At 38.2% G+C, this 20,979-nt stretch overlaps 1 protein-coding gene across 1 annotated transcript in view; it reads left to right on the top strand.

Moving 5' to 3' along the window:
* Positions 1-20,979, top strand: part of LOC113413001 (V-type proton ATPase subunit S1-like) — a 62,766-nt gene that overhangs the window by 27,205 nt on the left and 14,582 nt on the right. Inside the window, exons 4-6 of the mRNA XM_087969390.1 lie at positions 3,866-4,059; positions 5,720-5,760; positions 7,580-7,665. Of these exons, the coding sequence (XP_087825516.1) occupies positions 3,866-4,059; positions 5,720-5,760; positions 7,580-7,665 (321 nt within the window). The remainder of the gene's footprint in view (positions 1-3,865; positions 4,060-5,719; positions 5,761-7,579; positions 7,666-20,979) is intronic.

The raw sequence follows: 20,979 nt of genomic DNA, 5'->3' as shown, positions 1-20,979 counted from the left end.
TGCTCTTGATTAATATTAATTACTGATGAATCTTAATCTCTCCTATTATAACATGGCCAGATAGAGTTTCTAAGAATATAAATATTGAAGTTATCTTTTAAAATCCCCTTTTTGTTTGCTGTTCCTGCAAAATTTGTGAATGCTTGGTACCAAAAACATACAGTTACATATGTTGTGATATGGATACTCATGGAAGTTAGGAATGCCTTGTCTGATTAAGTAGACTCACCATTTCTTCTGGATGAAATAGCAGATCACATGGTATTCTCATCAATTTTAGAATTATGGACAACTATTGAAATACTACTGTATTCTCAAAACACTGCCCCTAAAGACGAGTTGTGGCAATCATTATCAACTTCTGTTGGCTGTAGAAATTTAGGCTTTTCTGTTTTTTCATCTGATATATCAATATGAGCTTTTCCTACTCACTTTATGAAAGGACGCATTACTCATTTGTTCGCTATTTTTACCTGGAAGCAATAATTATGATAAGGAGTAGATATTGCTAGCTTTTCTCTTGCCCATGTCCAGTTGCATGGTGACCACTGCTCTTGCCTACTCAGTACTTGGTGGTTTATAGATGGCAAACAAATGGATGAAATAAGCCATTAAAAATAAGGGACAATAAGTGACACATGATTGAAGCATCTATCTGTCTGTATAGGTCAGTTCTTGCATTTTGCCAATGCCAAAGGTGTAATGTCCTGATTCTGTGTCTTATATAGTAATTAATTCTGTTCAGGAGAAAATATATATTTGGGTAATATTTTTAATCCATTCAGTTACATAATTTTCACTGAAGTTGAATAAAGAGATTTGTACAAAAATATGTTACAGTTTAAGAATCAGATAGTAAATAGATGAATTTTTTTAAAAAATATATAAATCAAATATTTGAGAACAATAGAAATACTAATTATCAGTTGGTTTATCGTGAGGATGCTCCAATAGCTATTGCTAAGAGGCAACAGATGGTTTTTTGATTTACTTTTAGCAAATGATGGTTAATGACTGTGTGTTCTAGAAAATGTATCTCAAATTATTTAATTGGTTTTCCTTTGTCTAGAAATGAGAGTCACTAATGTAGCACTGGATGTATAAGTTGGCCCAAGAATTGATGAATGTTCTTATTAGCATCTAAACATTTGCTTGCTAAATTTGATGAAACCCATGTGATCATTATGACATAGATAGGCAGGTTGATTCATATTTTCTCTGCTGAATTTTAACAAGAGATATAACACAGCTCTTGTTTTCCAAACGGTAGGGGCAAAAAACCTGGAGTGGCTTGTCAGAGCTAGAAAAAAAAACACCACACAGTAAAGCAACCAGAGAAAGTTAACATTAAAGTCCAGCAGGGGGTTAGAATAAATCAGCATTCAACCAGTCAGTTCACCTTTAAAAAATAAGAATCAAATTTAAAAAAAAAAACTTTGAAAAGTGCAATTAAAAGCCAAGGTTTGTTTAAAAATAATAATAGCTGAGAGGAAAGATGGAGACTGTGACTCTCTGATTGCCCCATCAGGAATTACAACCTCAAGGATTCCTCTTCTCAGGAGTGTCAAAGTTGTCCTAGAGTTGTCATGGGTCATTCCTAGATGCTCCCATTTGACCCAGGGAGCTGGCTGCCAAGGAACCCACTTTGGCAGCAAAACCAGCTGTTCATTGGCCGGGGAAGCAAATCCGTCCCACCGCTCAGCATGCCATCTTGGAGGGAACATTTCTGCTGATTTAAAGAAAATAAACTCTCATTTTTCCATAATGAAATTAATCCAGATTTTGACTTGCACACAACTGATTTCATATTGGAAAGAAGCAGTCCAGCAGAGATGCTTTTTTTGAGGCCAATGTTTGGCAAAATCATAAGTAAAAATGAACATTTTCTAATACTTCTTTGTACTCTAGCCAAAGTTGATAAGTTTCATTTATTCCTGCTATAGTGTTTTACATGCTGTATATTCTTTTCACCTTAAGCAGTATATATGTGAAAATGATATATGCTAATAACTGATTGTTCATAACTATGTACTTTCAAAGAGAGTTGGCTATGACAGGGTAAACTCATGTTTTGCAAAAAGTTCTGCAAAGGACAGATGGAAATATTCACAGATTATGGTAAAAAACCTCAATATGGCAACTACAATACTATAGTTAAAATTCTGCCCGTGTTTGATGTGCATTGCCATCTTGACTTTTTTCACCACAACCTAGAAATAGCTCTGGGAACAGAAAGTACTGTATAATATTTTTATTTTTTTTCCCTTTATTTATCCTGCCTATATTATTTTTGTAAGGAATTCTAGGTGGCAAACATATCTAATGCTCCTTCCTTCTCTTATTTTCCCCACAATAATAATCCTGTGATTATTAGGAGAGTTGGACTCTGAGAGTGACTGACCCCAAGTCACCAATCTGGCTTTCATGCTTCTTGGCTAACATTTTCCTTCCTGTCTCCTTAAAAAGAGTAGCGACAGCAATGGCTCTTAGACTTCATTGTACTTTACCGCCCTCTCTGTTTTACAGTGTCAGCATATTGCCCTCCCCCCCAAATTTGGGTCATTTTACTGACCTCAGAAGGATGGAAAGCTGAGTCAACCTTGAGCCGATCAGGTTCTAACATTTTATTTAAGGGATGTGTGAAAAAAATATTACCATTCACACATGTCAGTGTTACAATTTGGTCATCAAGTATGAGTATGGCCATGAATTTGCTGGCAGGGCATTAGCAGCTCTCAAAAGATCTCATCTGTTACTATATTACATGTCAGCGTTTTTTACTTTTTGGTAGGTTGGTTGCAAAACAACCAGTTTCATACCTATTTCCAAAACATGTTGGACATTATCAATATTGAACTTTTTCCTTGTTGTTTTCCACAAGGTGATTTTCATTACTGGATTGTTTGTGTAATGGAATTGCTTGTCAGATTCTTTTTTTTTTTTTTTTTTTTGGTAAATTTTATTTGAGTTTTCACAAAAAGAAAAGAAACACAATTAAAACATCTTTTTTGAAAGCAGCATAATCCCGGGTTACATTTCTTCGTGCAGACACAATTTCAGGTTCATGCTCATTTTTATATTCTATTCCATATCTTATTACAATTTTACATTTTCTACATAGCTTCTCCCCTCTTTTAATTTCCTCGATTTTATTGTATTTATTTCATCTCAATTCAAATCATTATATTTATATTTTTTGTCTGTCCTGTTTCAATTGTCTATTATCTTTTCTCATTAAACAAAATTTATCCTGTAGTTACTGATTGGGGTATGACGCCTTTATATCTTTCCCCTAAAGTTATAACACTCAATATAATACATAGCTTCCATTCAGATTCTGTTTGGTACATTCTTAAACTACACACAGTATTCTTAAAAATAATAAAAATAATAATAAATGTATATAATTAAAACAACATTCCATTCCAATTCAATTCAATTCTATCATTAATATTAATATTCATTAAAGTCTTAAGATTTTTCACGTTACTTTTCAATTAAGTATCATACTTCTATGGGAACAATTATAAACTTTCCATAATCAATTCCCCCCCTCTTCACTTATATTTTATAAAACATTGACTAATTAAAGTGTTCCCATTCCTTCCTAATTCAATTTTCTCATTTATTTTATTTCATTTACTTTATTCACAAACATTTCACTAAGTTACACTAACCATTCTATCCCTCATTCTAATCATATGTTGTTTCCAATTTTGCTTGTCAGATTCTTATTGAAGATAATATAATTTATTTTGCATAATGGAAACTGTAATCAAAGCTGATCAGAGTATAAAAAGCAATCACTTTCTTAAGGTCTTTAATTATCTACCTCATAATTAACTGCTATTTGTATTTACTGCAGGAGCTTCTTGAGACTTCATCATCTTCATTGGTTTTGCCAACAGTTGACTGTCATGCTGTCAGTCATTTTTCAGACCACCTCCAGAAGATAATGAACTGGAACTTGGTAAATGTAGACAGCCCTGACATATCAAAGCTAAGAGTGAATATCTCCAAACCCAATTTATTTGAGATAAACCTACCACCAATCAGAAGGTATGATCTCTCATAAGGACTAGACATCTTGCATGCTTCCATGAAGCAGCTGAGAAGTTTCTTAAATAGTGGGTCTTAGGTAAGAATAATGTAAATTGAAAATGAGTTATGAGTTATAACCACTAATGTATTTTCCCTAGATACAGGAAGACCCAACAGCCAAAGATTCTTCTATATTATTTTGGGATGCACACAAGTCCTTCCAAATTTTAAAATAATACATAGATGGAATAATGGGAGCAGACTTGTAAAGTATCAGAAGAGAGTATTTCACTTCCCAATAGTGAAAAATACAATCATAGTGAAAGTAGATTTCCTTGATACAGATAGTCCGTCACTTAGTGATGGTTCAAAGTCACTTATGACCATTTTTCACACTTATGACCATTGTAAGAGTCCCATGGTCATGTGTCTTACATTCGGGTGCTCGACACCTGACTCACATTTATGATGGTTCTAGTGTCCTGTGGTCATGTGAACACCTTTTGCAACCTTTTGACAAGCAAAATCAATTGGGAAACCAGATTCACTTAACAACTATGTTACTAGTTGCTGCAGTGATTCACTTAACAAATGTAGCAAGAACAGTCGTAAAATGGGGCAAAACTCATTTAACAAATTTCTCACTTAGCAACATAAATTTTGGGCTCAATTATAGTTGTAAATTGAGGACTACTTGTACAGTATATGAAATTCAAACATATCTGAAAAGAACCAACTTGAAAAACAAGCTCCAGATTTTATGCTTACGCTAAAAAAAACCCTGCAATGTAGGATCCATTGGACACATTGAATGGATCTATTTATCTCAAATAGAAATTTCTCTCTCATTTGGTTTCTTTTTTTGCCATGATCTCTCATTTTGGGCTGTTCTATAAGCATTGACAGCAATCTTATTGGGTAAAAATCATTCTACTGAAGCCTAGGTTATTAAGACTGGCAAAAACCTGATTATCTGTCTTACTCAATAAAAACTCTTCTGCTGTCAGTTTATTTTTAACCAGTTTTCCTTTTCTTTCTGAAAGACCAAATTACTGCCCAAACATTTGATCCCTTAGGGAGGAAATAATCGTAAATAAAAAACGCAAACTAGGCATGGCATGTTTACCTGGGTGCATTTCTATCATATTGTTGTTGTTGCTATTATTGTAGTCGTCATCATCATCATCATATTTTGAAATATTGTCCATCAGGTGAAGGGTTAATTTACCCTTATCTTTATGCTATTATGCTGTGCTGATTATTCTCCATTTTGCAGACTCAGTGCAAGTCACTGGAATATATAAGCCACCATATGACATTTTAAATGATACTAAAGTTGTTTTAATATTGCAAAAAGCAGGCCTAGCTTCTGAGACATATTAAAAATTGTGCTTAGTTTATATATTCATAACTGTCAGCACTTTCTGCCCAAAATAATGTTCCTTTAATGGATCCCCTCTTTATTTCAGGATTATTTCATTTGTCAAAACATTCATTGATAATGATAAACACAACATGATATCTTTGCTACAATATTTCAATATTAAACCATATGTTTTATATTTCCTCTTGAAAGCATGTTAAATATTTTTTAAGTGAAATGCTTTTTTAATGCAAAATGTTTACCTATTAGTTACTTTTGCAATATTTTAGTTTTCCTTTCAATTTTTTCATGCAGAAATGATGAACTTCCCATTCAAAATAAGCTCATGGAAAATGGTAGGTGATTAAATAAACTTGCCTACAAAATGGGTGAGAACTTTGGCAAGGGATGAGATGATCAGTAAATATAAAAGGAAAAATGTCTATTGTGCAGGATAAGGATATTTTTGGTTTTTTTATTTTAATTTACATATTTGTAAATTAATTTATGTATAGATGTATTTAATTTACATATTTACACATACCTGCCTAACCGCTCTTTGGAAGACTCAAGAAAACTAATAAAATGTAAGAACAATAGCAGAATATAAAAGAATAAAACTACAAATCAAAATCAACAATGTATACTCCAAAGGTGTCCATTATGTGACTTCAGCTTGCATATAAATTAATATCCCTTCTTTTGGCTCAAGTTACATTGCTTTATTTGAGAGTTTTGCCCAATCTTTCGGTAAATCAACAAATTTACCAAAGTTGATAGCCCTTCTTTCCAAGAAAAAAGTGTGAAGAATAGCAGCTTGACTCAAATGGGCAACATTATAGTAACCGCCGGTGGTTTGAAGTTATAGTGGCATTGAAAGAAGAGACTTACAATTTGTCCTTGCATTTACAACCATCGCAATATCTCCACGGTCACATGATCAAAGTGCTGCAGGTTGGTAGCCAGCATGTATTTATGAAACTCGCAGCATCCCAAGGTCATGTGATTTCCATTTTCAGCCTTCTCAGTTTGCTTCCAATGAGCAAAACCAACAGGAAAAGCCAGTTTTGCTTTAACAATGGAATGATCTCCGTAACTGCAGTGATTTGCTTAACAACCATTGCAAAAACAGGTTGTAAAATAGGGCATGTAGCAACTGCTTTGTTTAGCAACACAAATTTCATTGAGGGCCACATCAGGGTTGTGTTTGACCTCGGGGGAATGGGATAGATGTGGCTAGCTTGGCATCACTTGTGTTGGGGCACCTGTGGTGGCCCATGTGTGATACCAGTGAAAAAGAGTTCTCTGTGCCCTCCCAAATTCCATTTTCGCAGGAAGAGGCATCACGAGCCAGTCCTTCACTGTTTCCAGGGCAGTCATGCAGGCCAGATCTAAGCAACCCATGGACCAGATCAGCCCCTGGGCCTTGAGTTTGACACCCCTGCCCTAGGATCTCTCAGGATAAATATAGTAGCTTAGTTATGGGTTTAATTTGGCCATATTCTGTCTATTAGACAGGTATAGATATAAGCAAATAAAGTGTTGGACTTGATTGGATCTCACTGTCTCATATGTGGGCCTGAGCCTGACAGGTATATACACAGAGACCTTGACTAAGTCTGATCACTCCTCAGTGATTTGAAATTATGATAGACCTTCCTGAAGTTCCAGTGGACAGCACTGCCACCACTTCATGGACAAGTGACTGGATTTCTCAATCCATTGGGTGACTTAATTACTGCAGTGTTTGTTTAATAACGAAGATGATTGCTTTATGACCATCACATAAAAAGTTGTAAAATTGGGCTGGTCATGGGGATAACCAGAGTAATGACGATCATGACTTATGGCCATGATGGGCAGGCTCTATTACAGCCATAACTTGAGGACTACCTATAATTTCCAATAATTTTCTTTGAAGCTCTTTGATAGCCCTGTTGGAATTATCTTGAATCATTTCCACAATGCTTAATCTTTGGAAAGATTTCTTGCATCTGATGATATGCAAAAAGTTTTAGGGCAAGGCAATGTTTCTCCCCTGTATTGTGAAATTTGCATTTAACTATGTAAAAATGAACTTTTAGAGATTAATAATAGGGGTACATATTTTACTATATTCCAAAATATGAATTTAATAGCATTAATAAACTATTATGACATTGTTCTGTTTTACAGATGAAATAATTGGAAGGTTTATCAGATCTTTGCAGCAACAAGGAATTCCAATTTTAGCCATTTATACAGCAAAGCAATCATCACAGGTCAGTACTTCCCAAAAAACTGAAATATAAAATGGCATGCTGCAATTTAATTCCTTTGCCCGTTAGTGATGTACAAAATGATACATTGATATCCAATCATGATTGTGCCAAAATAATTGCAATTAATCCCAGTGATTCCTGTGGAAGGAGAATTTTAAAAACCAAGATGGTAGTCATGATCATGTGATCAAAACCCCTCCCCTTTTATACATTGTCAATCATGTGACAAATGTAAAAAGGGGACAGAGACCTCAAATCCTGAAGAAGGCTCTGATTAATTTAAATGAAGACTCTTTGACACAAGGAAGTCACTATATATCACTAATGGGGGCATGGTTTAGTGAATTACTTTTTGCTGTAATGTACTTGTTTTTCACATTCCACAAGAGAACTGTGATTAAAATAGTATTGATTTAAAACAAAGGTTTAAAGCTTCAGCATTTTAGTGCTTAAAAATATTGCTCCTATTGTTAACAACCTGAAACTTGATGAACTCTATAAATGTGCCAGATTTCAAATCAACCTGATTAAAACGGCAACAGGTAGAATATCCTGATTAGAGCATATAATCTACTTCTGTCCAATAAAAACTATTAAAGTGTTTTATTAGGGGTTACTGTTGATGAAATCCTAAATTGTGCTTCTGAAGTTATTATTTCTCCCTCATTAAAGCTTGCAGCAGTTTCATTCTAGGAGTAAAATATTGTTCTCTGAAAGTACTATCTAGAGGCCTTTATGTGTAATATCTTCTATTATGGTTTAGGGATATGTCCTAATGAATATTATGTTAATGATAGCATAAATGAATGTTATGTTTGTGATAAAATGTGCAGATGTGCCTCTTCTTTTTAGTTCGCCACCATTTTATAGTGAAGAGCTGAACAATATTGGCAATGAATCAAAAGGAGTCAAGGCAGGGGCTGGGCACAGAGGGGGTGAGGCAGAGACAAGTGATGAAATACTCATTGTGAAATTGTGATACAAACATATATCATTTATATGTTTACATGCTACTTATACAAATAGAAAAAGACAGTGATTTCATTGCAATGCAATAATGCACATTTTGGCATCAACATATGTAGGAAGAGATGCCCAAGGGGATGATGGTTGCCTTGTGGACCACAAAACCCCAAGAGAGTGACGTTAGTGGGTGATGATGATGATGATGATGATGATATTCTTGCCTAAAAATAACATGTGCAGACAAAGCTTTGGGTACCAGAACAAGTCTGCTCTTTCAAACATAGGAATACCATCTATTCTATCTCTTTAATTGATAATTAATGTTAGGATGAAAGGATTGGTTTTGAGCTCAATGGTCAAACTTGGGACCCAGAGTTTACATTTTCCCTTTCTGTCAATTTCATTTCTGTTAGTTATTCCCCAGTTGTAGAGATTAAAAAAAACAAAACAAATGATAGAAAGAAAAGATTAAAAACATTTCTTCATGCGTGTGTGTGTGTGTGTGTGTGTGTGTGTGATCTCAAGTCAATTTTTGACTCCTGGAACTTGCCTGGACAAGTCCCTGCAGTTTTCTAGAAAAGATTGTTCAGAAGGCTGCCTTCTTCCTAGGACCGAGAAAGAGTGCTAGTCCAAGGTCACCCAACTGGCTTTGTTCCTAAGGCGAGACTAGACCTTCTGGTCTCCCAGTTTCTAGCTTAACTACTATACCAAATGAGCTCTCTTCATTTATGGGTCAGTTGCACAAATGAATGCTTATTATTTAATATAGAAAGTTCATTTTGATTCCTGTTGTGGAATTATACCTTAGATATACCATATAGGGGCCTGAAAAATCTACCAGGGCTATCCACAAAATAGATTACGTTTTGCGATAGAAAAAAAAACAACGTGTAGGAAATTTTTTTTTATTATATACACTTGAAAGTGGCACTTAAATACTACTTTTCAACATATTCACCGAACAAATTGAGGCACTTATCATAGCGGTGAACAAGCTTTGTAATTCCATTGTCATAAAATTCAGCCGCCTGAGATTTGAGCCAGTCAGTCATGCCCGCCCGCAGTTCCGCGTTGTCGTCAAAGCGCTGTGTTCCAAGCCAGGTCTTCATCCTCGGAAATAAGTGGTAGTCGCTTGGTGCAAGATCGGGGCTGTAGGGCGGATGAGGAAAAATCTCCCACTTGAAAGCATTCAGGACTTCTCGAGTGCCGTAGTTCAGCCATTTTTAAACTTAATGCACCATTGGCGCACTCCACCTTCAGTGATGATGTTGTCCCCATACACTTCACACAGTTGCCGAAAAATTTCAATCAGTTTATGGTTTTTTGCCAACAAAAACCTTATCACTGATCGCACCTCACAACTCGCGGGATTTTCAATTGCAGCACACATTTCAAACGTTTGCTGTGAAATAACGGGCAACGATACGAACCTCCCACTAGCACGACTAGATGCAGACTGAGCGGCGGACACACAGACCAAAGATGGCCACGCTAGCTCCACCCCTTCTTTCTACAGACGAAAACGTAATCTATTTTGTGGATAGCCCTCGTAGATGAGCATTAGATGTCGGATACAGATAAACAACTATATTTCTTTGATGCCATTTATTCTTATTGATTAATTTGAATCATATAATTTAAATGGAAGTGGCATTTTATTAAACGGCCATATAGCTATGTAGCAGTATCTCTGACACTCTTACATACCAGCTACATTTATTGGAAGCTCATCAAACTGTAAAGAAAGGAAAAGAAACTATCTTATGCTTCAGTCTTGTAGAAATTGAAGCAGGTACCACATTGCCTTTACTCACAGGGTCAACAAGACTGATGTTTCTCATTTCCTATCACACCAACCTCTCCTTTAGGATTTTCTCAGGGGTGGGTTTCTACCGGTTCTGTCCACCTCTGTAGAACTGGTAGCTCTGAAGAGCAGCAGACATAGAACCAGTTCTATGTCTGCTGATGTTTTTGCCCACCCGCCCACCAGGGGTCTTACCTGATCTTTATTTTCTGATTTTTCAACTTCAACTGCCGAACGAGGCACAGTTGCAGTTAAAAAAGCAGGAAAAGAGGGCTGTTTCAAAGGCTGCGTCTCTGCACACAGCATGCTGATGACAATTTACAGGCGCGCGGCTCACAGCGTGCAAGGAAGCTTGTAAATCCCGAACCAGTAGTTAACCCTGTCGTATCCCACCCCTGGATTTTCTGATATTTTTAAAATAAGTCTTCGTATTTGCCCAAAATGAACCATGCTTGCTCCACATACAACTTCCTAGTAGTCCCTCATTGTACCCACCTGAAAGCTGAGTGAAGCAAATTCATACATGTTCATTTGGAAGCAGTGTCAGAAAGTTCACTGTTGTCTTTGTTCATCAATTCAATTCCCCACTTTAATTGCTATTCACCCCTTCCTTTAAACATTAACGTTTACATTTTCCCCTTGCAAAGCTTAACTAGGATTGGAATCTTTTGAAAGGGCACTCCTTGTGCTTTCTCAGTATATTGCTGATGGAATACTTTTATCCTGTTCAGTGTGCTGAAAATCAGCATGTCTGATCAGGCATCAATTATGGGTAAAAGAACTACTACCAGTTCATGGAAGAAATAGAGCCAGTGGAGAACATCCCAAATCTTTGTGGAAGCTGGCAGTCCAACATTCCCTGTTATTACTACTTACACTTAATTTTTGTCCTTCCATCAGTGATTTTTCTGTTCCTGCTTCACACACAAATCACACAAGGCCACAGAACAGCAGGACAAAACAGAGATGGAACAGCTGGCCTAATCTGATTTCTACAGCAGCTTGTGAACTCTAGCTCAAGTTTTCTTCTAGTCCAGAAGAAAGGACTTCAGGTTAATCATATTTTCCAAGGGCAGAAGATAGGATGGAGGGTGCCACTCCCAATAACTTTCAGTATAAGGCATGGGAAAACAGCCTTTCTTCCAATGTAGAAATGACCAAATTTCCAGGTTCATATTGGATATGCTAAGAACTGGCTGAGTATATTCTACAGGAGTTGTCCACAGGTTCAGTTTTAAAAAAGTAAAAATGGTAGCCACAGTGGTGTGGATGAAGCTCCACCCGATTTTTATGTGTATCTTACACATAATAAACATTTTTAAAATGGAGGGGAGGGAGCGTTCAATCATACTATTGTAGCCACCATCTTGACATTTTCAAACGTATCCAGTTTGGGGCTAACGTAGCTGATAAAAAATACATTGCACTTTTAAAATTGTAATGCTGTTCAAAAAGCTGATCTTGATCAGCAAAAAAAATAGCAAAGAGTACCAAAAAGGGAATTTTTGGTATTCTTCACTATCTTGTTTAATTCATCCTACCAATAACTTAGCAACCAACTCAACAGTTCCTTCTAACAGAGTAGCTACTTTTAGAAGTTCCAGAAGACAGTGGAGAATTAGAACTTAAACATCTTTTTTGACCAAAGGTACGCCATCTTCCTCATCTGCATTATGGTTGAAGAGATCAAGGACAAGTGGAGATGGACAGAAGTAAAGCTGTCAGCCAACACAGCTGACAGGATAACAAGAAATGGAGCTACAGTATATCTATTGAAACATTAGTTTGAGCTTTCAATCTTTTTGCCTTTGTGAAAGTTGAACCAACATAACATTGACTTAACTCTGGTCTTAAACTAGATAATTTACTGTTGATTTTTAAGAATCATTACTGAATATTGTTAGTTCAATCCTGAGATAGTGACATGGCTTATGGTAGAAGAAAAACAAGAATTAAGGTTTTTAATGGAGTTTTGAAAAATGGACTAATCTCCACATTTTGCTTTGACAGGAGGAAAATAATATGAGCTAGGAGGTCTTTTTACTGACAAGGTTTCAAATCAAGATAGAAAGCTTTTAATGTTCTCCAATAGCCGTACTGAACAAGGACTGCATCTAATTTGTTTAAATACTGGGAAGAGGATTGTTAATTTATTTCAAAGAATAATATGGCCCTTTCCAAATTGCTAACAGCAATTAACTAGGCAAATCTTCCCCAATCTTGTGCTATCAGAAGATGCACTCACAATGCATCTAGAAGGTAGGCAGTAAAAGAAAATCATGATGAATCCTAAAATCTTCAATGTCACTGAGTTATATCTTTTGCATTGACGCATAATATTTGTGCACATTTCAAAAGGACAGAAGTTCATTTGGGACCTTACATTCAGTGGTGTGGAACCAAAATAGATTGATCTGGCCTGTAAGGTAATTATTGCAATTGATCCAGGTGATTAAAAAGCCTGGCCTGATGCAGACAGCCTGATTGCTATACAGAGGAAGGATTTTAAACAGATATAATAAAGAAAAACCAGGGAAGATTATTCGCTTTACGGATTCTATTGTGTGATTCAGGCTGCTGTGATCAATGCAATCACTAATAGCCCCTTGGCATAGTTATTGAAATTTAAGCTAAGTCATTTCACAATTAATGTAGACCAGGGGTGTCAAACTCAATTTCATTGATGGCCTGATCAGCATTGTGGTTGTCCGTCGGGGGCAGGGGAGATGCGCATGGCCAGAGTGGTCCGTCCCACTGTCTGTTTTGGCTTGTGGTTGGAGAGCAGTTCATCTCCTTTTGCGGGTCTTGCCCTTGGCCTGCACAAGGAGTGTGTTCCCCTTGCACACCTGATGCACTTTGGCCCCACTGTGGGCTGCCACCACCATTCAGCATACCTGCCCAGCCAGAAGGAGACAAAGCGGCCAGCTAGAAAGGCCAGGTGGTAGAGCATGCTCAGGCCCAGCAGGATCCCCATCGGCGCCATGGTCACTCAGGCCCAGTAGAGATGGGGAGGAGACACATGAACCCGGATGGGCCTGGGCCCATGGCACTGATGGGAATGTGACTTGTGGTTGCCATTTTTTGCCTGCTGGGCCCGGGCATGCTCTACCACCTCTACTCGGGCTTTCTAGCCGGCCACTTCACCTCCTTTGGGCTGGGTGGGCTTGGTGCTTCAGGGGGTGATGGCAGTGGCCTAATGGATCTGCGTGAGCTGCTGGTGGGCTCGATGATAGTAGCAGCCCACAGCAGTGCTGAGGTGCATCAGGCATGCAAGGGGTGTGTGAGAGGAATGCGTTCCTCATGTGGGCCGAGGGCAAGACCCGTGAAGGGGCCAAGGAGATGGCTGAGATGACCTGAGGCGACCCGGTCTCTGACCACAAGCAAAAACAGATGGGACAGAGTAGGCAGGCCAATGGTGTCTGGCAGCAGACGCCTCGCCTCCTGCCTCACCTTGTCTCAGCCTGTGGCAATGGCAGTAGCAGTAGCCAGAGGCAGAGGTGCAGGGGAGAGGCATGCAGTCTGGCATGCTGGATATACCAGGCAGCCTCTTGCCTTGTCCCAGCCACATGGGATAGAGCAGACACATCCGGTGGTCTGCATCACGTGCCTTCCCCCTAATTCTGCCCACTGCCAGTGCTGCCACTGTCACCACACCTGCTTCTTGGAGCCCCTGCTGACAGAAACCTCCCCCACATGTGCGCACGCACGCACACACACACACACACACACGCATGAAAGGCTGGAGATGCTGGTGCAGGAGCAGTGCTGATCTGCAACCTGGTGGTACCCACGTTGGGTTGTGGTGGGCTGGGCCAAGACAACACTGGCCCAACACCTCCTGTGTGCATGCCAGGACGGGATGGGCTGGGCTGTGTGCACATGCCCCTGCCTCCTTCTATGAACCCGCACACTCATGGGGATGCGGTGGGCTGGGCCTGTGCGCGCATGCACCCAACACCTCCTGTGAGCATGCTGGAATGGGCTGGGCTAGGCCAAAGCAATGAGGGCCAGCCCCTTACAGTTTTCAGGATGGCTGCGCAGGCTGGATCTGACCACATTGTGGGCCAGGTGCAGCTCGCGGTCCTTGAGTTTGACACCCCTGGTGTAGACCTTTCAAAGCAGTTCCCTTAATCGTCCTCTCTGTCTTAAGTCTACCTGTAAGTACAGTATTGCTTATATAGTTTGGAATATGATACATATTTACAGATGCTTGAGGGTTTTAATAATTATTTTGGTGCCCTTGAGGAGAAGCTTCATTTCTCTGAATTTATTGTATAACTTATATGAAATGGCTGAAGGCATAAATATCTATGACCTTCATGATCTGATAAAGTGATGACAAATGCATCATGATGTCATTACTTAAATGATGTGATTGTGTAATTGCTTTCTGATGCAAGAATGTAAGTTGCATCATTGATATAATTATGTTAAGACCTAAGTGTAGTCATCTGTTTCTCCCACCCCCTGTGAACACCAGTGACTGGAGAATATCTTTATGTGGTAGAAGTGTTTTTCAAAATATAAACCTTCCGGTCTCATTAGATTTCTTAAAAATTAGTTGACTAAAACAAATTAAATAGGATGCAGCCTTCTGCAAAGTGTGAACTTGTAGCAGTGCCTGAACTTCCAAGAGAACCACTGGATTTCAAAAGAAACCAAGGAAAGGAAGAAGCATTTTAACTCTACTCTGAAACAACACCCTAATTAATTGGGAAATACATGTTTTCATAAATTGAAATACTCAAAGGTGGCTCAAACTCTTTACAGAATTCCCATATGGATACAGGGCTTCAAGGATTGTATTGAAAGAACCCAGGCTGTCTTTCTTAGAAAACTTCTGGGTCTTCCTCCTTTGTTGAGTTTGCTCCGATGTATCTGGAACTGGGCACTCGATCAGTCGAATGTATGGCGTGGATTAATGCCTTGAAATGGTGGTTTTGGGTGCTCTTTCTGGCAGTTCCTGGTAGCTACCTCTCCCTGGCATTTGCTGACTCTCATATTTCTCGTTGGGAGAGGAAGCTGATGAAGAAATTACACCTGCTAGGTTTTATGGGGGATGCCCTGGGAGATTATGGCCTTAAGGACCCAATTTAGGATAGTCCAATGGCTTGCGGACATTGACCTGCAATATCTACGAGCCAAAGCCAACAAAACTTGCTCCCCTCTGATCTTCAGCCAATTTAATAATTACGGACTGAAGATGGCTTCCTATTTTTACACTCTAACCATTCCCAAGTATAGAAGAGCTTTCCCCCTAGCTCTCTTTAATGTCTTGCCCTCAGCACTACTGGATGGGCAATTTAAGAGGCTCCCGATTAACGAGCGGCTAGGCCCCTGTGACAGAGCTGAGGTTGAAACTGTGGAGCATGTCCTTTTATATTGCCCTATGTATAACACAGGCAGATCTAAGTTACTGTCTCTCCTTGAAACAGACCCTTCTAGACCCAATGTTAGTAATTTGTTCTTATATTGTCTAAGGGATGGCTCCTCATACATCACTTCTCAGGTGTCCAAAAATTTTTAAAGAGCTGTAACCATCAGAGAAGAATGCTGTAATTCCCCTTAGTCAAGTTTTTGGTGACCAGTTGTTCATGATTCATTTTCCCATGTTCTTCTTTTGTTGTACTTGTGTTTTGGTCTGTGACCGCAAATAAAGTATTATTATTAATACTCAAAGGCATCTTCTCAATCCATCACATTTGTCAAAATGATGCCAGGAAGCTCAGGCCTTTCCCAAGTGCATGAAGTGTCATGGGGCTCATTTGAAAAGGGTAGAGGTTTCATCACATGATTCATTATCACATGGCATGATTCCAATGTTTGGTATCTGCCTTCCCTGGGGACACCATTGATAAGAATTTATCTGTTTGTTTAAACAAAGAGTTAGGAAGACCTAAGAAAACACAACAAAATGCAGGGACAATTACGTTTTCTCCAATCTTTTTCAAGGATCTTAGCTGGAGCAAAACCAAATATTGAAATCTACAAAGCCAGGTGTGGTTGTCTGTACAACTGAGGGCAATTACATTTTGTTAGTCCTACAAGATAGACCAGACTAAGACCAAAGATATATAGGTGAGGACTGCTGTTATTGTAACAACTACAATAATAGACTCTTGCAAGTCTGAATGTGCTTCCTCTTTCCCTCCATTTTCATATGAAGTAGGGAGGGGCTTGTCTGAGATGTTTTCTCATGTTACTCCCTTGGCCTGGGCTCAGGCCCCTTTTACCTGACCTTTGTCTTGCTACAAGCTCTTCCTTCCCCATTCAAGACCATTCCATATTTCCACTACACATTTTAGTACACATTGGTGTTGCAAGCAAAATTTCCGTTGTTAATCATTAGGTCTACTCAACCTTACAATCTCAAAAACAAAAAGAGCATTTGGAGCACTCAAAGATACTCATGTATTATCTGTCTTGGTTCTCCCAAACCTTCCCTTTTTTGTTTCCTTCTCTGAGTATTGATATGCATTTAAAAAAAAACACTAAATGATAGCATGTAGCTGAAAAAATATACTTAATTATTTGCTAGTGAGATAGGCTAATTCCTTCGTATAATGCAAAGAACACTTTAGAATCATTACAGCTGAACCAGGGGTGGGATTCTACCAGTTTGCACCTATTTGTTAGAACCGGTTGTTAACATTCTAAGCAGTTCGGAGAATCGGTTGTTAGAAGAAATTACTGGCCTAATCCTGTAAGAAAGGCAGGAAGGAAACATTCTGGTGTTGCTTACAGAAACTGCCTCTCTGTTGACCCTTATTACATTCTTGGCAGGACTGGACTTCCTGTCTCAGGAACGTCTCTGGAGTTTTTCCCCCCTCCTTTGCTGGTACTTTGCTTGTGTGGAGTGACCATTCAAAGTTACAATGGCACTGAAAAAAGTGACTTATGACCATTTTTCACACCTACGACTGTTGCAGCATCCCCACAGTCATGAGAGGCCAGGTGAGGAGATGCGTGCCTCGATGTGAGTGATATTGAGTTGGTCACACCCAGCCAGTCACATGACCACCAAGCCATGCCCACCAACTAAGCCACAGAACTGGTTGTTAAAAAATTTGAATCCCACCCCTGAGCTGAACTGCTTCAAGCTACTTGAAGCTAAATATATGTCACTGTTAAGGTTAACAATGTCTTCGCAAGACACAAGATGAAAAGAAGAGAGTGGAAGTTACTATATGTTATTATTAACTATGGATTAACAGAGTTAGAGTATGATATTTAAAACAATTATTTCTGCCTTATAACTTTTTTCCAACACAGAAGTTGTCATTTCTTTAACTTTAGAATAAATAGAATAAAACAAAAATTGTTTTAAGTGATATTTGTCATGTATCTTTATAAATGAGTCTAAACAGATTGTTCATAGAAGACATGAAAACTCCTGAAGCTAGGTTGAAAAACTCTAGATGACTTTAGATGGCAGCAGGAAGAAATAGAAAAGCTCATGTTGTCATCTAGTAATCATCTAAGAGCCAACAATGTTAATAGTTAAAAGCACCAGGTTAGAAAGCAGGAGACCGTGAGTTCTAGAGTTTTAGGCATGAAGCTATCTCTAAGACTTGGTCAATCACTCACTCCTCTCAACCAAAGTGATAAGGAAAGATGAACTACTTCCAAAATGTTGCCAAAAAAAACCTGAATAGAATTCTCCAGCCAGGAATCAAGACTGATTCAACAGCTATATATATAGCAATGGCACTTAGACTTATATACCGCTTTATAGTGCTTTGCAGCCCTCTCTAAGTGGTTTACAGAGTCAGCATATTGCCCCCAACAATCTGGATCCTCATTTTACCCACCTCGGAAGGATGGAAGGCTGAGTCAACCTTGAGCCTGGTGAGATTTGAATTGCCAAATTTCAGTCAGCTGGCAGTCAACTGCACTCTAACAGCTGTGCCACCATGGCTCTTATATAATTTGAACCTGTGCGTCTCCACCAACTTTGAAAACCCTAGTTTGTTCTCATTCCTTGGAACGTATCATTTTTCCCACCAAATTTCCAGAGCTGATACCCTTCATATTGTGACAGTTCTCCCAGAATTTTTATTTGGAAATTTAGGGGAAATGACTAAATGATTGCTCAAGTCAGCTGCACAAAAAGAAAGGTGACTTTTTTTTTTCAGCAAAAATTTGCAAACTAATGCAGAAATGGGATGAATGACATTCAAGTTAAAGAAAAATAAGGACTTTAAGAGACTTTGAAACGGTTCATTCCTCTGTAATCCCAGCCTGGAATTTCCTATTCATGCTGTTTCATCATGCCATTAAAAAGCAGGGAGTCAAACCTGCCCATTTTTCAGGATCAGCATCTCATGCAACTTTTAATAATGCAAGGAGCAGTTTATTCACAGTAATGGAGAGAGGCAACACCTTCCAAAACAAATTTGCATTCGTGTCTTTTAGTGGCTGCTTTTGTTTTGCAGCTTTAGATAGTGCTCATATAGTGTATGTGTAAGTCGCAGTTCCAGCCTCAGAAGCTAATGGCTTATATAGCCTGCTGTGCTCAAAGTCACTCATGAATGTGAGCGAGCACATTTTCAAGAAGTGCTACATTTCTTAAAAGTTTCATTTCATCTCTGTGAAAAGCCAAAGCATCTATTCCAATTTCAACAAGTTGAGGTAAATCCTGTTTTGAACATACAGCACCTGCTGAGCACCTGCAAAGGCAGCCTCTGTCACCTCCATTTACTCTACTCTTCTTCTTGTGAATAGTATCTAATCTGACACTCTGCAGCATCCACCTGGTTCCCTGATCTGCGTATACTGCTGAGATTTCATTTCCTTGGACTTAACTTTCTCTCCTTTATACCAGGCCCTACACACTGCGACACTGTTCAGCTTTCCTTTTTGTAAAAATACGTATATTTACTTCCAGCTGAATCTTCTACAGAATCTGCTGGTAGAATGAATTTTAAACCCCAGATAGGTTTTTGAAGCTAGATATTGATCTTCAATTATTTCTTTTTTATATGTTTACTTCTTGATATAAATGTGTGATGTATTGATTTTAAGAGGACAAAAGATTGCTTTGCTAGGAGCATAGGTAAACATTAACATTTCTATGCCTTGTCCAAGACATAAATAGCTATCAAAGGACATATTTCATGTTTCATTCATTCAGTGCTATTCTACGCCTAACTTAACCAAGTCCTTGAGAATTCAGCTGGACTTTATCCTAGTCAGAATATATAGGAATGCAGTTGAAGAATGCCTATGATTTTACTGATTTATATTTCCAAGCAATTGGAATTTAAAGCATTCTTATGTGCTAGGAGCATTCTTGAGGGTAAGAATCTTAACCTGAGCAATGATTAGTGAAGCAGGTTTTATAATTATAACAGAAAAATGTATTATTTACAAGGAAAATAAGAATAAAAAAGCCTAACACCAAAAATAAAATAAAAACAACCCTGGAGTACGTGCTCTGTGCCTGTAGGTCTCCCATTTGAGCAGAGAGTTGGACAAGAAGTGCTCTAAGATCCTTTCCAAGTCAGTTATTCTGTATTCTGTTCTGTAAGAAATACAGAAAGACTTGACGTCTGATTATTATCTCTTAAATGAAGAGTCAGCAGAGCCATAAACAAAGAACAGACATAGATGAAGTCCTTAACTTTTGATTTAATCACTCCTGCTTCCTTCTGGTCAGTAGGTAATGAGGTATGGAAGAATCAATGGCATTAGACTTGTTATCTTCCAACACGGACATCTTAATTTCCACATCAATCTTTGAAAGTTCCTTCCTCACAATTTTTACTAAATAACTATTGAAGAACTAATGCTTAACTCCTTTTTAATGAATTGCTTGAGGGAAATACTCTTCCAACAGACCTGAAAGAAATACTTTTGTTATCAATGTAAAAATATTTAATGCTATTTTTAGTCTGGAAAAATAAGAGCACTTTTCTGAAAGTTCAGAACAATTCCACATTTGCTCACAGTCCTATCTGATTCCATTAATTCCATATATTTATAGTGGCTCCCAACTTTTTGATAATCCTGCTGTCATAAAAAGCCAGCATAACAATGACCCAATTTATGCCAATCTGGCTTCTCTTTTCCTTGGAGAAAACATGAAAATTGTAGAATGAAGACCATAATTATGCACACATTCAATTCACTTCAATGGGGCTTGGACCTTTTCTGTTGAGGATTTCTATCAGCATTTCTCATTAATCAAAGGTTTGCTTGAGATGCTGTGTTTATCCTTGAGAAATCAAATAGCATTGAAAGAAGATTAGGGTTTGATTACTTTACACCATGCTTTGAAAATAACTTCAGTCTTCACTGCTTGCTTCATTTTTGTAAACTCAAAATTGCTGTTCATAAACACAGCATTAAAGAAGATGAGAAATAATCAATACTATTTAAGTGCTGATTTAGGAATGTCTAACTCTGTGAAATAATATTCTCCATATAGGAAGCCTCTTGGCCTCAAGGACCAACATCATTGTGGTCAAAACATCTTATCATACAAGTCCTGGGAAAGAGCTGATAATGATGCTGTAGGACAAACATAGCAGGTTTTGTTTCCT

The sequence above is a fragment of the Notechis scutatus genome, chromosome 6 (assembly GCF_049901735.1).
Source record: "Notechis scutatus isolate UNSWTSFEM ecotype Mainland chromosome 6, rNotScu1.2, whole genome shotgun sequence".
NCBI classification, from domain to species: Eukaryota; Metazoa; Chordata; class Lepidosauria; order Squamata; family Elapidae; genus Notechis; species Notechis scutatus.
The sequence above is the reverse complement of the archived record's forward strand: the minus strand, read 5'-3'. Positions and strand labels throughout refer to the sequence as shown.